This window comes from Oncorhynchus clarkii, chromosome 33, assembly GCF_045791955.1.
Source record: "Oncorhynchus clarkii lewisi isolate Uvic-CL-2024 chromosome 33, UVic_Ocla_1.0, whole genome shotgun sequence".
Lineage (NCBI taxonomy): Eukaryota > Metazoa > Chordata > Actinopteri > Salmoniformes > Salmonidae > Oncorhynchus > Oncorhynchus clarkii.
In genome coordinates, this window is record NC_092179.1 from 20929364 (window position 1) to 20951863 (window position 22500).

Here is a 22500-nt window from a genome sequence, read left to right on the forward strand (position 1 = left end):
AAAGGTTCTTCAGCTGTCCGAATAGGAGGACCTTTTTTGGTTCCACGTAGAACCCTGTGTGGAAAGGGTTCTACATGAAACCCAAAAGAGCCCTATCTGGAACCAAAAATAGTTATTTGAAAGGGTTCTCCTTTTGGGACAGCCGAAGAACCCTTTAAGGTTCTAGATAGCACCTTTTTTTTCTTACGAGTGTACAGGGTGTTAAGTTTTCAGTTGCGTCAGTATGTAAATCGAATCATTATGCTCTCATCCACTGTGCCTCATGGCTCCTAATACGGTCGATATATTGTCTGTTAAAAACCTATTATTTGAATTGTATATATCTCTATAGTATACATTATATGTCATTTGGATGAGGTACAGTTGAAATGTACATAAGTCGACACGTGTTTAATAGCTATCTGAATGTTCCCTTCCCTTCTCACCCTCCCTTGTCCTAATATGATACTCCCTCACCCCTAATGTACAGTAATAATGTTAATGGTTTCCTTTGCGCCATTAGTTGATTGTTTAATAGTTCTGGACAATGAAGCTGAGTGTTAATATCACTGGCCACTCACTCACTTATGAAGCTGTAAAATATTAACCATATTCAGTGGATTTATGGTGCCATATTCAATTTTTAAATCAATTCAAATAAAATGTATGAAAAACGTTTCATGGCATTTTGCGTCCAGATTATTGAAATGATAGTGGTGTGGAGAAATGTATCACTTGTTAGGTCGGAATTAGAAATTGCACACATTAGCTTTCTATTTAGCTTTCATATTAAGCCTCCATAACTTCATCTGAACATGTAATTACTTCAATCAGGGTGAGTAAACATCACACATATTTGGACATCATTTCAAACTTTATTTTTTTTTAAATGTAATCCATAATTAGGACAGGTCAACTCAAGTTGTAAACTACAATAACAGTTCAACTGGAGAGCGGGTGAACTACAAAGTGAGTTATAATAGCAGGAAGACCAGAACTAATACTGGACACAAGCTCTTACACACTAACAACTGTACAGTACAGTAGCTAATGTATACAGTCATCTGATAAAAGTTTACATCTTTCACTGTAGATAACATTAGAAAAGGAATTTCCTTTACATCAATGAGTACTTATGTGTCTTATTAATGTATGCCCTCAAAAATTGTTAGAAAGTTGTTAGCAATTTTGCTGTTGAGGGCACCAGCAAAATAACCTTTAAAACCCCAGTAAAGGCATGAGGTTTTAACTTTAAGCTGCTTTAAATCAAGACATGCAAGAAATTATTTTTTATTTGAGTGAGAATAATTTTGTCACCTCAAACAAAAAGGATGTTATGTAATATGAACAAAAATCCAATCTATTTTGTTTTTCCAACAATGACCCTGAAAAATGTTAAGCTAAGCATTTTAGTAAGAAATGCTTAATTTGTATTATTCACACAGAGTATTAAATCCCCTACAAGATTTTCCTATGAGAAATTAGGAAAGAAATACATTTTATCACTACTATCCAACTCTTTGTTGTGTAGCTGCTACAGGCCCCTATAAACCTACAGGACAAACAAATAGGAACCATGCTGAGATAGGGCAGTATAAGCATCAACTTCCACTTCCTGCTTCCTATGATGCACCACTAATCCATCGGGGTGCGCTCCCTCTTCTTCCCCTCCCGCTTCGGCTTCTTGGCATCTGCAAAAACAGGTGGGCATCAGGTTAGAATCTACATGCATACTGTCACTTACCCTGCAGTCAGGTTTTTGAAGATCATAACCTGCCTTTCAGACAGTCTTCCATGAAAAGTGAATTTGCCAGTTTTCTAGATATCATGAACCATTTGGGTTTTAGTAGAACTTGTCATTGGTCATCAAACAGGGAATATCTTTTGCTATTTTTATTTGGGCCTTAACTGGCACTTCACTTCAAGATCCTGTCTCACTCATTCATTCCCTGGATGTGTTGTTAATCCTACCACAGGTTTACTGTGCATGTGGACAAACATGAAAAGTGCTTTATCATCGTCCCACAAGAGTGGCTTTAGTACCTGGCAGCCGTGACAGGAACCACAGTCCATACCCCAGTCTCTGGTCTGATGAACAGGAGCACCATAACCCCCCCCCACACACACACACACACACCCCATACATATATTTTGCTATCTATCCATCCATCCATCTGTCTATCTGTCTGCTTGTCTGTCTGTCTGTCTGTCTGCCTGTCTGCCTGCATGTCTGTCTGTCTATCTGTCTGCCTGCCTGTTTATCTGCCTGTCTGTCTGTCTGTCTGTCTGTCTGTCTGTCTGTCTGTCTGTCTGTCTGTCTGTCTGTCTGCCTGCCTGCCTGCCTGCCTGCCTGCCTGCCTGCCTGCCTGTCTGTCTGTCTGTCTGTCTGTCTGTCTGTGTGTGTGTGTGTGTGTGTGTGTGTGTGTGTGTGTGTGTGTGTGTGTGTGTTTAGAAGAGCGTGAGGGGGAAAGTAAACAACAAGGAAAAGGCAGGACTCATCTATAGTCTGTTTCCCCCAGGAGCTCCTATCATTGTAGATTACAGGGTGGGATGTTGTTGGTGGGCGGTAACAGACGAGGATGTCAACTGGCTAATCAACACCTGTTTTTTTTGTACCTGATCTAAAGCAAGTTCCCACCTGCTACTAATTTAAGATCCTCCCACGTCAGTTTGATGATGAAAGCCTTGCCACCCTCTCCAGCTAATCTGAGAAAAACGTCCTCAACATAAACAAACACTCCATCAATAGTACTGTATGTTGCTGCTCCACTGCAACATATTAGAACGATTCAAACTGGATTTAAATTTACAGCACATGAATCAATCTATTCACCACCAATGCAGCATTAGCCACCAAGCCATGTCATGTACAGTACAATAAGCCATCAGCATTAAACAGTAACAAAGTCATGAAAACATTGAGGAATCATTTGCTTATCCTTCACATGCCCTTTAATAATCTATGTGAAACATCCGATCAGCAGTGGAGCATTAATGTGAAGAATGTGATGATAATCAGCATATAAAGTATTGTAAATCATCCCGATGCTAATCGTTCATCCCTGATAAACAAACATGCAATCCATCGGTAAATACAGAAGTAATGATTCCTTGCTTGTATAGAATTTACAAATCATTAATAAGTGGGTATAAATGAACCCTTTGTAAGGGTCGATATGCATCAGGCCAATGTACAGACCTAGAGATGACTCATGATTCACAAGTGTCTAACTGATTGATGATGGCCTACCAGATGTTGCCTGTGCTACTAACTTGCATAATGTGTGTGCAATCACTCGAATCCTCCTCAAATATAATGCTGACGTCAATGCCCCAGGGACCTGCTATCTAATCTATACATTTCTCATAAGCATATGTGTTGCGGACAAGCCTAGAGAGTTCTGTGAGTTTGGAGATTGGGACGTGGGTGTTTATACAAATCCATTGAAAATTGCTCTTCGCTCCATTTGTTTGGCCGGTTTTAATTTGTTTAACTGTGTTTTTGCCTTTGCCTTTGTAAGCACATTTGGCTCCCTAGGGAGACAGAGAGGATCACATTCCCTCTGCGAGCCCAGTCTGTGAGATTGGAGCTCTCACCATGCCGGAGTGCTTTCTGCTGCATAGGCACATTACTGTGTACTCTCTCCGCTCTCATTTCTGCCACCGCACTTTTGACACAGACTCATAATAATCAGAGCGGCTCGGAGAGAATGTGTTTTGAACCGGGATGCCATGAAACAGGCTGAGTGCAATAAAACTGAATTCTGTGTCTGAATGGGCTGTCTTGTACACAGAGAAACAACAACACAGCCCTTCTCAGGGGAATGATAAACCGTAAAACAACTCCTTGACGGCAGCCGCAGGGTTTTCATCACTATAAAGCCTTTTGTTTCCCCCTAAATCATCTCTGACATTTTCTGCTCCCCACTGTGGCTCCCCTGCTCATTCTTCTAGGTAAGGAGGGAGGAGGGAGGAGAATTCTACAGGTATTCATAATGTTTCATTTCTGCTTCATTTCTGTCACTCTCTGTTTTCCGGCCTTTCCGTTTCATTCCGTGGGGCCCGTCTCTACCTGAGGTTAGACAAGGGAGAAGCTGACATTGAATCTCAGATCACTCCCTCGCTGCCTCGCAGCATTGTCTCCTCAAGACTATGGGCCTGACAGATGTTTTCTTCATTGCTCCTGGCAGCAACAGACAAGGTGGCTTGTTTAGAATTGTAAATATGACTGGGTGGATATGGGGGCCCCAGCCGGAAGTGAGATAGTCCCTCGCTCTGTAGCCGGGGTTCATTACAAGTCCTCTGATCCCTCCTCTGTGACTCTGCCTCCCCTTCCAACACTCACACAAACACACACAGAGGCAAGCGCACACACACACACACACACACACACACACACACACACACACACACACACACACACACACACACACACACACACACACACACACACACACACACACACACACACACACACACACACACACACACACACACACACACACACACACACAAACATTGTCAGCCTCTGTTTCCCAGTAACCCTTTAGCTTACCAGGGCTTATCTGTCAAATGGCAGACATGGGAAATCATACTCTCAGATAGCAGGTCTTTCTTTTCAACTCTCTCCATTCTTCTTCTCCACCGTCAACCCTCCTCCTTTCACACTGTGGTTCTCACCCTCCCCAGGGCAGTAGGCCCGACTTAAAACAGGACTGGCCTCCATCACACAGGATTCATTTGGGAGTATATGATCATTCATACAGGTACAGTGCTATGCAGTCCTGCGCACGCGCACACACACACACACACTGTACAGAGATTACCATTAAATGTTATTCACTGCAGAAATAATGTTATTTCTGTGTGTCACCTTGCTATTTCTGTCACTGAAATACATGTGCACCGAAGAAATACACCAACACAAATATGCTTTTAATTCGGATCAGATTCCTTGCACGTGACATCCTAAATAGGCTTTGCTCAGCTTATGTGAACGATATTGTAGTTTTTTCGAGAACCATTACCCAAACCAGGGGTTCCACTCCACTGTCAATCTGACATGTTTTTTCCGTCACAGTGAGAGTCTTACAGTCTTACCAGCTGTTTAGCCTTTTGATTTCCCTAACTCCCAGGTTATTAGGAGGCGAGGGAAACTTGACTTGAACCCAAAATCACAGTCAGATTGACAGGAGTGTTTTTCTCTGTCCTCAAGAGGGAAAACTGTCTTAACTGTAAGCAGCCTGCCTGAAACACAATGAGGCTCTGGTCCAGTCGCTCCTGGAGAGTCTGTTCTGTTCTGGCACACCCTATCATACAGCAGATTACTGCTGCCAAATCTCCCCTTATTCCAGGTTCACACTCTCAACATATCACCACAGTAGCCTACTTCTCAAAACGCAGTCAGATTGGACACAATGTACACACTAGCCCCATGAGTACTTTACCGGCAACATCATGCAGCATTCATTCTATTTTTTAACAACTTCTGCTCTCACTTGATTGGTTTTAACAGTGGGAGTCATCAGCTAAATAACAGACAAGTGGGAGTCGTTAATAAAGCCTTTATGTGGGGAAATAGATGAAAATCTGTGTGTTGTCTTCTACATGTTGGAAACATTCTGTCACTGTATTAATGATGGAGCATTGAACTAAAGTATTCATCCGGTTTGCTTTTGGAACATTTTGTCATGTTTGGACATGAGGTCTTATAACAAACTGAATGGCAAAGAATGTCTTATGTTAAACACGGTTTGATGAATGATGAATGGCAATGTTCATCAGCGCATTGAATGAAGTAGTTAGACAAACAGGGCTAACTGTGGCTGACCTAAATATTGAATATGCAATTGAATTGATATCAAAATATCATTGTTCTATTAAGATACTCATCTAGTTCATTGTATCAGACAGGTGATATGAACCAAGACTAAATACATTAGGAATCTATAATGTCTGTTGGGCGAAATGCCAACTAAAACCATCATCTGCAATCCTCCATGTCATGTCCTGTGATCAGTAGTTCTGTTTGGACTAACTCACATGACCATCTCAGTCTCACTGCTTTCCATAATTGAAAGAGAAAAATCGATGTTTCTTGACGTCTTCTTTAAATGGGTGAGTCTAGATGTCTACTGGCAGTTACTGAGAGAATGCAGCATTACATTTTCATACTTGTATTTACCTTAGTTCACCCTAGTTGAAGACTTATAGAAATCACTCCCACTGAACATTTTAGGCTCAGTGAAGAGGCTAATTCCACCATAGTGGAGCTGGATTACACATGAATCTCTGACAAGTCTAGTACTATCGCAGAATGAATCATTCAGAGGATGTGGAGTCTTCAGCAGGATGTCATCGGTGTGAGCTGTGAAAGTACTGCCAAATAGTATGCTAATAAATATACGTTAACAAGGTTAAATGGTGAAAAAATTTGACTGAAAGTGGCAACGTGCTTTAAATATGAAGCATAAAAGGAGCAGGTGAAAATGGTCCTTTTCTGACGGTTTAATTACCTGAAAGTAACATCATCTTCCAACGCTTCCGCACATTTATGGAGATTCACTCTCCAATGTATTGACTATTGTGTTTAAAATGGATCCTTTAACTTTGTGTTTCGTCCTCTCCAACCATGTACAGTACCAGTCAAAAGTGTTATTCAAGGGTTTTTCTTAATTTGGACTATTTTCCACATTGTAGAATAATAGTGAAAACATTAAAACTATGAAATAACACATATGGAATCATGTAGTAACCAAAAAAAGTGTTAAACAAATCAAAATATATTTTATATTTGTGATTCTTCAAAGTAGCCACCCTTTGCCTTGTTGACAGCTTTGCATTCTCTCAACCAGCTTCATGAGGTAGTCACCTGGAATGCATTTCAATTAACAAGTGTGCCTTGTTAAAAGTTAATTTGTTGAAATTCTTTCCTTCTTAATGCATTTGAGCCAATCTGTTGTGCTGTGACAAGGTAGGGGTGGTATACAGAAGATATAACTATTTGGTAAAAGACCAAGTCCATATTATGGCAAAACAACACAAATAAGCAAAGAGAAACGAAAGTCCATCATTACTTCAAGGTCAGTCAATATGGAACATTTCAAGACTTTGAAAGTTTCTTCAAGCACATTCGCAAAAACCATCAAGCTCTATGATAAAACTGTCTCTCATGAGGACCGCCACAGGAAAGGAAGACCCAGTTACCTCTGCTGCAGTGGATAAGGGCTCCCGAGTGGCACAGAGTCTAAGGCACTGCATCTCAGTGCAAGAGGCGTCATTATATACCCTGGTTTGATCCCGGGCTGTATCACAACCGGCCGTGATCGGGAGTCCCATAGGGCGGCGCCCAGCATTATCCAGGTTAAGGGAGGGTTTGGCCAGGGTAGGCCATCATTGTAAAATAAGAATTTGTTGGTAACTGACTTGCCTAGTTAAATAAAGGTTCAATTAAAAAATACAAAAACAATAATAATACGTTAATTAGAGTTACCAGCCTCAGAAATTGCAGACCAAATAGATGCAGACACATCTCAACATCAGACACAACAGACAGACACACAAGTAACAGACACATCTCAGCATCAACTGTTCAGAGGAGACTGCTTGAATCAGGCCTTCATGGTTGAATTGCTGCAAAGATACCATTACTAAAGGACCCAAATAAAATAATAAGAAGAGACTTGCTTGGGCCAAGAAACACGAGCAATGGACATTAGACCAGTGGAAATCTGTCCTTTGGTCTGATGCATTCTGCAGCGACACGCCATCCCATCTGGTTTGTGCTTAGTGGGACTATCATTTGTTTTCAACAGGACAATGACCTAACACACCTCCAGGCTGTGTAAGGGCTATTTGACCAAGAAGGAGAGTGATGGAGTGCTGCATCAGATGACCTGGCCTCCACAATCACCCAACCTCAACCCAATTGAGATGGTTTGGGATGAGTTGGACCGCAGAGTGAAGGAAAAGCAGCCAACATAAGCAGCTCAGTATATGTGGGAACTCCATCAAGACTGTTGGAAAAGCATTCCAAGTGAAGCTGGTTGAGAGAATGCGTGTGCAAAGCTGTCATCAAGGCAAAGCGCAGCTACTTTGAAGAATCTAAAATATAACAAATATTTTGATTTGTTTAACACCTTTTAAGGTTATTACATTATTCTGTGTGTTATTTCATAGTGTTTATGTCTTCACTATTATTGTACAATGTAGAAAATAATCCAAATAAAGAAAAACCCTTGAATGAGTAGGTGTGTCCAAACTTTTGACTGGTACTGTATATATATTTTTAGCCTAGTGATATATTGACTGATACCTACACTATTTCCTGGTATTGTAAGTTAAGAATTCACCAAACAGGTGTTCCCTTTGCAGTGGTTTATCTTACCATTCAAATCCCCCAGGATAGACACTGCTGGTAAAGACATATATGTACCATATATGTAAATCTATGGCTTTGCTGGTATGCTCTCCCACACTCCCCCTCAGCCTACCTTGCAGCTTGGTCTTGGGGATCTTGCCGCAGGGCTTGGTGGCGCTCACTGTGTTAGGACAGGTGGCATCCATGAGAGCTCGTTTCAGCACCCCCGACCGGTTCTTCTTCCCCGTCACCATGTCACACTCTCCCCAGGCCTGGAAGTCATACTTGCATTCACCTACAGAAAGATGGTTACAACAGACATACATGTACAATGCAAAACACACATTTTACAGGATTGTTACAGACATACCTACTGTATATACACTACCGTTCAAAAGCTTGAGGTCACTTAGAAATGCCCTTGTTTTTAACGAAAAGCACATTATTTGTCCATTAAAATAACATTAATAAATCTTCTTTGGGATCGGTGTCCCTTCCACGGGACAGTTGAGCTAACGTAGGCTAATGCAATTAGCATGAGGTTGTAAGTAACAAGAACATTTCTCAGGACATAGACATATCTGATATTGTCAGAAAGCTTATTGTTAATCTAACTGCACTGTCCAATATACAGTAGCTATTACAGTGAAATAATGCCATGCTATTGTTTGAGGAATGTGCACAATTTTGAACATGAAAAGTTATTAATAAACCAATTAGGCTCATTTAGGCAGTCTTGATACAACATTTTGAACAGAAATGCAATGTTTCATTGGATCAGTCTAAAACATTGCACATACACTGATGTCATCTAGTGGCCAAAATTTAAATTGTACCTGGGCTGGAATAATACATGATGGCCTTTCTCTTGCATTTCAAAGATGATGGTACAAAGAAAATACAAAAGAATGTTTTTTTTTTTTCTTTGCATTGTCTTTTACCAGATCTATTGTGTGATATTCTACTACATTCCTTTAACATTTCCTTAAACTTCAACGTTGTTCCTTTCAAATGGTATCAAGAATATGCATATCCTTGCTTCAGGGCCTGAAAAAAAAGGGGCTAATCCTTGATCAGAAATACAGTGTAGACATTGTTAACGTGTAAATGACTATTGTAGCTGTAAATGGCAGATTTTTTTTATGGAATATCTACATAGGCATACAGAGGCCCATTATCAGCAACCATCACTCCAATGCCACGTTGTGTTAGCTATTATTTTAAATGGCTAATTGATCATTAGAAAACCCTTTTGCAATTATGTTAGAACAGCTGAAAACGGTTGTACTGATTAAAGAAGTAATAAAAGGGGCCTTCTTTAGACTAGTTGAGTATCTGTAGTATCAGCATTTGTGGGTTCGATTACAGGCTCAAAATGGCCAGAAACAAATAACTTTCTTCTGAAACTTGTCAGTCTACTCTTGTTCTGAGAAATTAAGGCTATTCCATGCAAGAAATTGCCAAGAAACTGAAAATCTCGTACAACGCTGTGTATGACTCCCTTCACAGAACAGCTCCAACTGGCTCTACCATCTAGCTAATGTTAGAGTTAGCCACTTAGCCCCCTAGCTAACATTCACAACAAATTGTAATTCGTAACAAATCATACTTATTGTAATTTGTAACATATCATACAAAATGGATGGACAGCCACAAATGTCACGCCCTGACCTTAGAGAGCCTGTTAATTTCTCTATTTGGTTAGGTCAGGGTGTGATTTGGGTGAGCATTCTAGTTTTCTATTTCTTTGTTGGCCGGGTAGGCGGGGAGGCGGCCGACAGAGATGGCCGCCTCGCTTCGCGTTCCTAGGAACTATGCAGTTTTTTGTTTTTTTACGTGTTATTTCTTACATTAGTACCCCAGGTCATCTTAGGTTTCATTACATACAGTCGAGAAGAACTACTGAATATAAGATCAGCGTCAACTCACCATCAGTACGACCAAGAATATGTTTTTCGCGACGCGGACCCTGTGTTCTGCCTTACAAACAGGACAACGGAGTGGATCCTATGCAGCGACCCAAAAAACGACTCCGAAAGAGAGGGAAACGAGGCGGTCTTCTGGTCAGACTCCGGAGACGGGCACACCGTGCACCACTCCCTAGCATTCTTCTTGCCAATGTCCAGTCTCTTGACAACAAGGTTGATGAAATCCGAGCAAGGGTAGCATTCCAGAGGGACATCAGAGACTGTAACGTCCTTTGCTTCACTGAAACATGGCTCACTGGAGAGACTCTATCCGAAGCGATGCAGCCAACGGGTTTCTCCACGCATCGCGCTGACAGAAACAAACATCTTTCTGGTAAGAAGAGGGGCGGGGGCGTATGCCTCATGGCCAACGTGACATGGTGTGATGAAAGAAACATACAGGAACTCAAATCCTTCTGTTCACTTGATTTAGAATTCCTCACAATCAAATGTAGACCGCATTATCTACCAAGAGAATTCTCTTCGATTATAATCACAGCCGTATATATCCCCCCCCAAGCAGACACATCGATGGCTCTGAACGAACTTTATTTAACTCTCTGCAAACTGGAAACGATTTATCCGGAGGCTGCATTCATTGTAGCTGGGGATTTTAACAAGGCTAATCTGAAAACAAGACTCCCTAAATTTTATCAGCATATCGATTGCGCAACCAGGGGTGGAAAGACCTTGGATCATTGTTACTCTAACTTCCGCGACGCATATAAGGCCCTGCCCCGCCCCCCTTTCGGAAAAGCTGACCACGACTCCATTTTGTTGATCCCTGCCTACAGACAGAAACTAAAACAAGAGGCTCCCACACTGAGGTCTGTCCAACGCTGGTCCGACCAAGCTGACTCCACACTCCAAGACTGCTTCCATCACGTGGACTGGGAGATGTTTCGTATTGCGTCAGATAACAACATTGACGAATACGCTGATTCGGTGTGCGAGTTCATTAGAACGTGCGTTGAAGATGTCGTTCCCATAGCAACAATTAAAACATTCCCTAACCAGAAACCGTGGATTGATGGCAGCATTCGTGTGAAACTGAAAGCGCAAACCACTGCTTTTAATCAGGGCAAGGTGTCTGGTAACATGACCGAATACAAACAGTGCAGCTATTCCCTCCGCAAGGCTATCAAACAAGCTAAGCGCCAGTACAGAGACAAAGTAGAATCTCAATTCAACGGCTCAGACACAAGAGGCATGTGGCAGGGTCTACAGTCAATCACGGACTACAGGAAGAAATCCAGCCCAGTCACGGACCAGGATGTCTTGCTCCCAGGCAGACTAAATAACTTTTTTGCCCGCTTTGAGGACAATACAGTGCCACTGACACGGCCTGCAACGAAAACATGCGGTCTCTCCTTCACTGCAGCCGAGGTGAGTAAGACATTAAACGTGTTAACCCTCGCAAGGCTGCAGGCCCAGACGGCATCCCTAGACACGTCCTCAGAGCATGCGCAGACCAGCTGGCTGGTGTGTTTACAGACACATTCAATCAATCCTTATCCCAGTCTGCTGTTCCTAAATGCTTCAAGAGGGCCACCATTGTTCCTGTTCCCAAGAAAGCTAAGGTAACTGAGCTAAACGACTACCGCCCCGTAGCACTCACATCCGTCATCATGAAGTGCTTTGAGAGACTTGTCAAGGACCATATCACCTCCACCCTACCTGACACCCTAGACCCACTCCAATTTGCTTACCGCCCAAATAGGTCCACAGACGATGCAATCTCAACCACACTGCACACTGCCCTAACCCATCTGGACAAGAGGAATACCTATGTAAGAATGCTGTTCATCGACTACAGCTCGGCATTCAACACCATAGTACCCTCCAAGCTCGTCATCAAGCTCGAGACCCTGGGTCTCGACCCCGCCCTGTGCAACTGGGTACTGGACTTCCTGACGGGCCGCCCCCAGGTGGTGAGGGTAGGCAACAACATCTCCTCCCCGCTGATCCTCAACACTGGGGCCCCACAAGGGTGCGTTCTGAGCCCTCTCCTGTACTCCCTGTTCACCCACGACTGCGTGGCCACGCACGCCTCCAACTCAATCATCAAGTTTGCGGACGACACAACAGTGGTAGGCTTGATTACCAACAACGACGAGACGGCCTACAGGGAGGAGGTGAGGGCCCTCGGAGTGTGGTGTCAGGAAAATAACCTCACACTCAACGTCAACAAAACTAAGGAGATGATTGTGGACTTCAGGAAGCAGCAGAGGGAACACCCCCCTATCCACATCGATGGAACAGTAGTGGAGAGGGTAGCAAGTTTTAAGTTCCTCTGCATACACATCACAGACAAACTGAATTGGTCCACTCACACAGACAGCATCGTGAAGAAGGCGCAGCAGCGCCTCTTCAACCTCAGGAGGCTGAAGAAATTCGGCTTGTCACCAAAAGCACTCACAAACTTCTACAGATGCACAATCGAGAGCATCCTGGCGGGCTGTATCACCACCTGGTATGGCAACTGCACCGCCCTCAACCGTAAGGCTCTCCAGAGGGTAGTGAGGTCTGTACAACGCATCACCGGGGGCAAACTACCTGCCCTCCAGGACACCTACACCACCCGATGTCACAGGAAGGCCATAAAGATCATCAAGGACATCAACCACCCGAGCCACTGCCTGTTCACCCCGCTATCATCCAGAAGGCGAGGTCAGTACAGGTGCATCAAAGCTGGGACCGAGAGACTGAAAAACAGCTTCTATCTCAAGGCCATCAGACTGTTAAACAGCCACCACTAACACTGAGTGGCTGCTGCCAACACACTGACACTGACTCAACTCCAGCCACTTTAATAATGGGAATTGATGGGAAATGATGTAAATATATCACTAGCCACTTTAAACAATGCTACCTTATATAATGTTACTTACCCTACATTATTCATCTCATATGCATACGTATATACTGTACTCTATATCATCGACTGTATCCTTATGTAATACATGTATCACTAGCCACTTTAAACTATGCCACTTTGTTTACATACTCATCTCATTTGTACATACTGTACTCGATACCATCTACTGTATCTTGCCTATGCTGCTCTGTACCATCACTCATTCATATATCCTTATGTACATATTCTTTATCCCCTTACACTGTGTACAAGACAGTAGTTTTGGAATTGTTAGTTAGATTACTTGTTATTACTGCATTGTCGGAACTAGAAGCACAAGCATTTCGCTACACTCGCATTAACATCTGCTAACCATGTGTATGTGACAAATAAAATTTGATTTTGATTTGGTTCCCAATCAGAGGCAGCTGTCTATCGTTGTCTCTGATAGGGAATCATACTTAGGCAGCCTGTTTTCCACCTGAGTTTGTGGGATCTTGTTTTTGCATAGTTGCAGTGGAGCCTTCAGAACTTGACGTTCGGTTGTATTTTTTATTTTTTTGTGTAATTTGAAAATAAAGTGAAATGTACGCCTACCACGCTGCACCTTGGTCTCCTTCTAACGACGAACGTAACAACAAATGAATACATACCATATCATACTAATTTGAGTGTCCCAGATTTGTAATTACTATGTTACGTTTACCCCTAAGTCCAGGTTGCTTGTATTATGGTGATTGTAGCACCCAGAAGACATCCCATAGATTTAATACAGCTGATCAAGCAGAACATTACATGTACTAACATTTTTCGGCCTAGAATCAACAATTAAGACCTGGACCCTCAAGCTCAGAGAGCTGCTGTTCAGGAACATGCTTTCTTTTACTGGTAAAGTTTTTTTTAATTTGTTGTAATCCATTAAATAATCTGATCTTCTACTCAAAAACACCAGAACTGGTAATATTGGCAAAAATATTTACATTCCAACGATTCTCAGCCCCAGGACTTTCTTTATCAACCACCAACTGGTGCACCATGTTATTAGCCAATGTATGGCTTTCCTGCCAAGACCGGATTGTCTCCTTTATGCTCCATTTTGCCCAGTTTCTCCACTCTGAAGACTCCATCTGTCTTTCCCATACACAGACAGTCTGGCATTCTCTGCCTTTCAAAGAGGGCCTCCATTCTCTCACTTTATCTTTTATTATCTTTATGGAAGGAAAACATTTAAGCAGTCTACAGGTTGGATTTCATTAAGGATCTTATTTTACATTATATTCAGTCCTCCTTAAACTCCTCCCCCAAGGATGCAGGGCTGTTCCAGGAAAGGTTAGCCATGCCCCGTTCTTGTGTGTAAGAATGTGTCCGCATTCATGTGTGTGTGTGCGTGTTTGTGTGTCTGTCATCCCTCCATCTTTTTCCATTCCTTTTGTTGGACTCTGGCGTAGCTCCCTCTTGGCTGTGACACTCGTTTCCCTACTCCTCTCAGATAACAGCTTGGGCCGCTGTAACCTGGCTCTGAAATCCCAGGGCACTCGGATGAGGGGAGCGGAGGGGGGGGGGGGGGGTGAGGAGGGGTTGACAGGACCATTGTTCTGGGAATTCTACAGGGATCTTCAAAACAGAGTGCTCTAAAAGCGTATGCCTCTGTACCTATAATTTGGCAGTGAACACGTGTAGCATATGTGTGAACCTTACTCCTCAGCCTGAAGAGTCCCCACTAGCGCCAGAGAATAGCTAGCTTTTCATGTGGCGCCGACTGGTAAGACGCTTCAGGTGTGCTAGCAAAGCACACGTGACCGCCTGAGTGTGAGCTGAATCAGGAGTAAGTGGTGCTCTATAAGCAAGTAGGGAAAGTAGCAGGAAGCCCATGCTCTGTTTGAAGATGACACACATCCCTGCTGTATACACCCAGGCTGTAATTTCCTGAACCAGGCATTCTCTGGGGATGTCCATACATGAAAACTGAATTGGAAGCTAAACTGAAATCCTACTCCATTGAGTGGCAGCATGTTTTCCCCTTTAATGGACATGGATACACAACAAAAAATATGACCAAAAAAGCATGACATAAAATCCCTAGACCAGTCATGTTCGTGCTGAATTGTAAATGTGAGTCCTCTCCCCATGACCACACTCACACACCTCCAAACTGCTTCTTCCAGTTACAGGGGATCTTGCAGCGCTGGGTCTTGATGGTCTGCTTGCAGTCGGTGCCAGTGCGTGTGCCCTCCCTGGTGCCCAGGCCGCAGTCACCCTCGTTGGCCACGCACACACTCCACTGCCACTCCCCACAGTCCGACTTACGCTCCTTCTTCCCTGCAGGGTCGCACACACACACCAACCTTATACTGCAGTTATGTCTGGAACATAATTATGTGGGCTGTAATTAGGCCCGTCTAGAGCTACACTACCACCGTGAAAGGTCAAAGTATTCAAATTTATAAAGCACCGAGATGTGCATCTGTCATTGTGAGTCTGCAGTGAGCCCCCCTGCTTAAAGTGTATTTATGCACAAATCTGACCTGATTTGAGCTTTACATCAAATTACCATTCATACCTTGTAGCAGGTACTGTAATAGGAGATCCCCCTCCATCCACATATCAACTGTCTGACTGCTACCAATCTGCCGGTGTTTCTCACCTTGTTTCTCAGCTTTCCCCCCCTCGCCTGCTGTCACTGTGAGGACCAGGAGGGCCATGACGGCCAGAAGCGTCCACTGCTGCTGTCCTGACATGCTAGGAGAGAGGGAGAACAGGCACTGAGGAATAACAAGTACAGCAACCTATGTAACTCTGTGGGAGACATTCCATCGAAGGCCTCCCCTTCACCAGCCTCTCATTTCTTCAGACGAAGGGGCAGACCTGACAAAGAACCACAGCATGCCCCTACTTACATGTATGGTTCACAGTTACAGGTGAAGGCAAGCTCAGGCTATTTGTGGAATAAACGGTTGTTATTTGCTCCAATGGCCTGCTGTGTGCTGCGCTGTGCTCGTGTCTACAGACGTGTATGATGACATGGGGAAATTATCGGCTGTCAGACAATGATACAGACGATTTGGGAATAGAAATAAACCTTTTTTTGCATGTTCTTTATGAATAGACTAATTGTTTCCCCTCCAGGCGCTCTCTGGCCTCCGAGCGGCCAAATAAAGAGAAGCACCATTCTAATCGCGGGTGCTGCTGTGCTCGGGAACTCTGGGTGGTGGAATTAGCGCATTCATTCCCTCTTTTCACTTTCCCCCTGTTTATTTTGGAGATACCCTAAAACCCACAGAAGGGGAATCAGCGTGAAATTTAAGCAATTACAGAGCGTCTTGGATGCCAAAATGCTCTACTGTGCCCAAATGACTGCAAAAGGTACAGCCTGGCGGGGAAATCGTTTACATTCGTCAATTTTAATTAATCATGAGCTGACATGGCTCTTACCGCCGCCCTGACGCACTTGGCCCTGTATTTTTAGTCCTCTCCAGTTTGAGACTTTGCAGAAGTTGATGCACCCCACGTCTATTAGCCATGTAGGCAACGTGATAATCAATTTAAAAAGATGGCATTCAAACTCTTTCTTTTCTTTTATTATTAGCCATTATTAATAGAGCGTTCACTGGTTGAATTCACTTCTGCTCTCAGTGCATCTATATTTAATGAGTCCACTCTGAGTTGAACTCATCTGAACCCTTACAATACAGGGCTTGAACCCTCAACAGTGGAAGCATACAGCATACCCACTTTAACTGAGAGGCATTTGATTTGATTTGATTTGAGAACCCCTTTAGACAGACTGTTTTCTTGCCAGAAGCAGTTTTGTGTCAGTCAAACTGTTCAGCTAATGGTCCATTCTTCTCTCTATTCCAAGAAAAATATTGTTAGTCCAACAGCTTTGATCGTTTCAATAAATAGACAACCTGCGAAACCTAAAGTGTTTTCTGAAAAATTCCCCAATCGTACTCCAGGTTTGCAACCAAACCATTTTGGAAGCTACGACATTGTGACTTCTCAAAGGAGAAGTCTTTCCCTTTAATGATTCATAAGCAGTCTGCAGATGAGTTCCAGTCCAGGTATAGTTGAGGAGAGCTACAGGTTAAAGGGGGATATCAACCTCCTGCAGCGTTCAGTACATTACGTTCAGACAGCATAGTATGCTGAGGGGTAGACTACAGGGTTTCCCTCATTGCAATGGAATCAAGTGTTCCTCCTTTCACTCACTGGTGATGTGCATGAAATATTTACACCAAATCCCTTTCTGTCTCTCAGAGCATGACCACACTTTCCATAATGGATGAATGGATTGATTCAGTACACTTGACTTTTAGATAATACATATGCATCTCCATTGTAAACTTTCACAAAAAAAATAAGGATGTTTTTATTGTCACATACACCAGATAGGTGCAGTGAAATGTGTTGTTTTACAGGGTCAGCCATAGTAGTACAGTTCCCCTGGACCAAATTAGGCTTAAGTGCCTTGCTCAAGGGCACATCGATTTTCCACCTTGTTGGCTCGGATATTCAAACCATCAACCTTTTGGTTACTGGCCCAACACTCTAGCTGCTGCGCCACCTGCCACCCGGCTACTATAGAGTCCAATCAATAATACCTGAGTTCTCAGATTCTGTACACACCATGCATACTGTACCATACCCAGGATATCGTATGATGTTTAACTTGTATTCGGGGATAAAGTTACGATTTTGAACCCTGTGAAAAGTAATGTGCGTTTGACTTCCTAAGGTGCTACTTCACCCGCATTGGCCCATAGTGAGATCCAAACTGACAGAGTAACAGTCAGGAAACATTGAGCCAGAAGAAAAAAATATCAACGCAATTGATTCTTGATTCAATCCCTGTTCTGTCCACTGCTCAGGGGAAAAGAATTCTCAATATCCCTCCCAACACCCATAGATTATTTCAAATTGTGGGATTTATATCTTCTCATATCACAACCAGACACCCTATAACAGTGGGATTCAAAGTTGGGGTCGTGAACCTCAAGTTGGGTGCCAAAATGGTACATTTTTATAGTAAAATTAATTTACCAAACAACTAAGAGTACAAATTTTTGTATTGAACAATATACAAACATTTTGATAAAGATTATTTGAAAAATACAATTTTATTGAGTGAATCTCTACCTGAAAATACATGATCAAAGGAATTGATGGTTGGTATTCAGGTGTCATAAAAGCATACATTATTTACTTTGAAGAACTACAAAATAGTGATTTTTGTCAGACAGCATAGGCAGCAGCTCTATAGCGATTAGATGATGACTTGGAATGAATTAAGTGTCACGCCCTGGCCTTAGTATTTTGTGTTTTCTTTATTATTTTGGTCAGGCCAGGTGTGACATGGGTGATTTATGTGTCTTGTCTTGTCTAGGGGTTTATTCGATTTATGGGGTTGTGTTTAGTAGAGTTGTCTAGGAAAGTCTATGGTTGCCTGGAGTGGTTCTCAATCAGAGGCAGGTGTTTATCGTTGTCTCTGATTGGGAACCATATTTAGGCAGCCATATTCTTTGGGTATTTCGTGGGTGATTGTTCCCGTCTCTGTGTTTCTTGTTTTGTATATTGTTCATTTTTCGTCTTTCATTAAAGATGTATAAAGAACCACGCTGCATTTTGGTCCTCCTCTCTTTCACCAGAAGAAAACCGTAACATTAAGAAAGTAATCAAATAAAACTAATATAATATACACAAGAATTGAATTATTTTATTAAAGTAAAATAATGTGAATAAGCAGTAATGGGCAGTCACTACCATCATGGGACTTTTCATTGTATTCATTGTTTTATTCTGTGTTACAGCCTTCAATACAAATAACCGAAATCGAAACCTTTCATTTTTAATGTAACCGAAACCGACCGCAAAATGCACTAATGGTTCAGCACTACTGCCAAGTTTACAGGAATGATTGAAGCCTGTGTTTTCTTTGGTTAGAGATTTATTTGATTCCCGTCTGTAGATCTGCGTTGTTGCAAAAACAAAATCCATGATCAACTTCATCGTATTTATTGGTTACTTTTCATTTCAATTAGAATTTAAGGTTATTTGTTGAAGTAAAAAATGTAAATGTACCGCTTTTAAGGTTGTCATTAGATTTGAGGTGGGGTGGGGTCGTGAGAAATTATTGTGAAAAAAAGTAGGGTCCCCAGAAATTCTGGTGGGGAAAAAATGGGGTCCAAGCTGAAAAATGTTGAATACCACTGGAAGCCAAATGAGAAGGCCTAATACGATGAGTCATCACTCCTATCTGTCACAATGAAGTGGGATTCTTTCCTGTGGCGCAGCGGGGAAGATCACAGTGTGGAGTGCGGGGTAGGCGTGTGAGGCTCAACACCAACCACTCCGTTAGAGGAGGACGACATGGCTTAGGGACCACAGGAGAACTTGCATTCACCAGCTGCCAAGCAGGCGGGTGCACCTCAGTCCTCCTTAGCCCTCGACAGAAGCACTGTGGCAGACACAGTCCATGAGCCAGGCAGAATTAGTCCTATCAAACACTCCATTTCCCCATTGATCTGTGAACAGCGGTGGCGGCGCTCAGATAGGGAAGCAATGGAGGATAGCTAGCTAGACGCTGGGCCTGAAATCGATGGGCCCTCAATAAAGCGCTCCAGGGCTATGCACAAAAGGCTGTGCCACTCAGAGGCCAAGACGAGCCCTGGAACTCACCACAAACTCCTTCACCTCCATTCCTGCTCCACTCCCTCTCTGCTTCCATAGTTAAAGCCTCTATTTATATTATCTGATCCTTTCAGTAGCATTTGAACCAAAGGAACGGAGGCAATAAAGTGTTTAGCCGTGGAAGAAACGAGCCGTTAAAATTAATAAATTAAAAGACAGTAGAAAGAGAAACGACTGGAGGGTATTAGCTTTCTAAAGTTACATGCAAAATATTGGACCACAGTCATCCTCCAAAGAACGAAAATGTACACTTGATCTTTTTTTCATGTTTTAATATTTTGAACGGAATAGATGATATGGTAATCCAACCATTGCAACTCTCTACTGGTACGATAGAGGGAAATATCCTAACAAATGAGGGGGCTAAAGAAAATAAACCTGCATTGAATTCTATCCTCCTAAAGGCTCAGAGGCAAATCCCCATTTTCTTAAACCAGCAAGAATGAAATTATACATAGAGCGTATTTAGAGATAAGTGTAGCCTTTCAAATCAGGTTAGGTTCAAATAAACCTTCAGCTGTTCATCCAACCTCAGCCGCTCACAGATTACGAAAACAAATAGGCCTAACAGTGAGCAGTAACCCTCCCTTCCCTGTCCTATGCCTAGTATTGTTGTCGCAAAATGTAATGCGTACATGACAATACTCTGTTATCTTAGTGAGAAGGTGACCGACAATAACAGTGCAACGGTGTTTATGTAGGCTAGAGAGATGTCTATCAATGCCACTAAACCAGGGTGTAAAACCTAATTCTGGGAGTGCCATTTGTCAGATAACAGCGTCCTGTGACTGGCTGGTCACCTGGCGGGTTTATATACTCCTTAAGACGTCGTTGTGATATCTTATTACTTAGCAATATAAAAGGTACAACAACCACTCATGCCTGGTACAGGGCTATGAGAGGGCCAGGAATCTTTCCTGACTTTGTGAGAAACTCCAGGCCTTAGTAAGATCAGGTCATCACGTCACTCTCGATGAGGTGACCCCTAGTTTAAAACGTGATGCCAGACTATCTCAAAAGATCACGATTCACTTGTTGGTTTAGCTATTACTTTCTGTTGACTCTTATTTAAAGGGGAAATGAAGTTTGAGTATTTTTCTATTTGTCCTTGGGGAAAGTAGCATGGATATACACCTCTGAGGTGTTTTAGGTCTATTTTAGAGAAGCAGAAAAATGCTTCATCCAGACACACAGTACATTAAAAGGATGTGTTTCTTGTTGAGTGTTTGCCTGTTCGTGTTTCATCATCACACTTTAAGATATATTTCTAAACAGATGAAAAACATCTTGACTACGGAGTGCAGTGAAAGACTGGTTGCAAACACAGCCATACAGTATGACCGGAACAACAGTATGACCTGAACAACAGTATGACCGGAACAACAGTATGACCTGAACAACAGTATGACCGGAACAACAGTATGACCTGAACAACAGTATGACCTGAACAACAGTATGACCTGAACAACATATGACTGGAACAACAGTATGACCGGAACAACAGTATGACCGGAACAACAGTATGACCGGAACAACAGTATGACCGGAACAACATATAACAGGAACAACAGTATGACCTGAACAACAGTATGACCGGAACAACAGTATGACCGGAACAACAGTATGACCTGAACAACAGTATGACCTGAACAACAGTATGACCTGAACAACAGTATGACCGGAACAACAGTATGACCTGAACAACAGTATGACCTGAACAACAGTATGACATGAACAACATATGACCGGAACAACAGTATGACCGGAACAACAGTATGACCGGAACAACAGTATGACCGGAACAACAGTATGACCTGAACAACAGTATGACCTGAACAACATATGACCGGAACAACAGTATGACCGGAACAACAGTATGACCGGAACAACAGTATGACCTGAACAACAGTATGACCTGAACAACAGTATGACCGGAACAACAGTATGACCTGAACAACAGTATGACCTGAACAACAGTATGACCGGAACAACAGTATGACCGGAACAACAGTATGACCTGAACAACAGTATGACCGGAACAACAGTATGACCGGAACAACAGTATGACCGGAACAACAGTATGACCGGAACAACAGTATGACCTGAACAACAGTATGACCGGAACAACAGTATGACCTGAACAACAGTATGACCTGAACAATAGTATGACCTGAACAACAGTATGACCTGAACAATAGTATGACCGGAACAACAGTATGACCGGAACAACAGTATGACCGGAACAACAGTATGACCGGAACAACAGTATGACCGGAACAACAGTATGACCGGAACAACAGTATGACCGGAACAACATAACAAAGTTCACAAAACCCCAGGAAAACAGATATTACTGTATTGCTAGATATTGCTGCACTGTTGGAGCTAGAAACACAAGCCTTTCGCTGCATCCGCGATAACATCTGCAAAACTGTGTACGTGACCAATAAACTTTGATTTGATTTGATAGAAAAAACCTCCTACCCCAAACCTCCACCAGCCTGAGGAAGAGAGTCAAAGTCATGGTTAACAAACCTCCAACAGCCAGAGGAAGAGAGTCAAAGTCATGGTAAACACACCTCCACCAGCCTGAGGAAGAGAGTCAAAGTCATGGTAAACAAACCTCCACCAGCCTGAGGAAGAGAGTCAAA

At 42.7% G+C, this 22500-nt stretch overlaps 1 protein-coding gene across 1 annotated transcript in view; it reads right to left on the reverse strand.

The window, feature by feature from the left end:
• Positions 1–841: 841 nt before the first annotated feature.
• Positions 842–22500, reverse strand: part of LOC139393123 (pleiotrophin-A-like) — a 46091-nt gene continuing 24432 nt past the window's right edge. Inside the window, exons 2-5 of the mRNA XM_071141488.1 lie at positions 15807–15901; positions 15308–15481; positions 8472–8633; positions 842–1670 (exon numbers count right to left, since the gene is read on the reverse strand). Coding sequence (XP_070997589.1) covers positions 1615–1670; positions 8472–8633; positions 15308–15481; positions 15807–15900 — 486 coding nt within the window. The 5' untranslated portion in view covers position 15901 and the 3' untranslated portion in view covers positions 842–1614. The remainder of the gene's footprint in view (positions 1671–8471; positions 8634–15307; positions 15482–15806; positions 15902–22500) is intronic.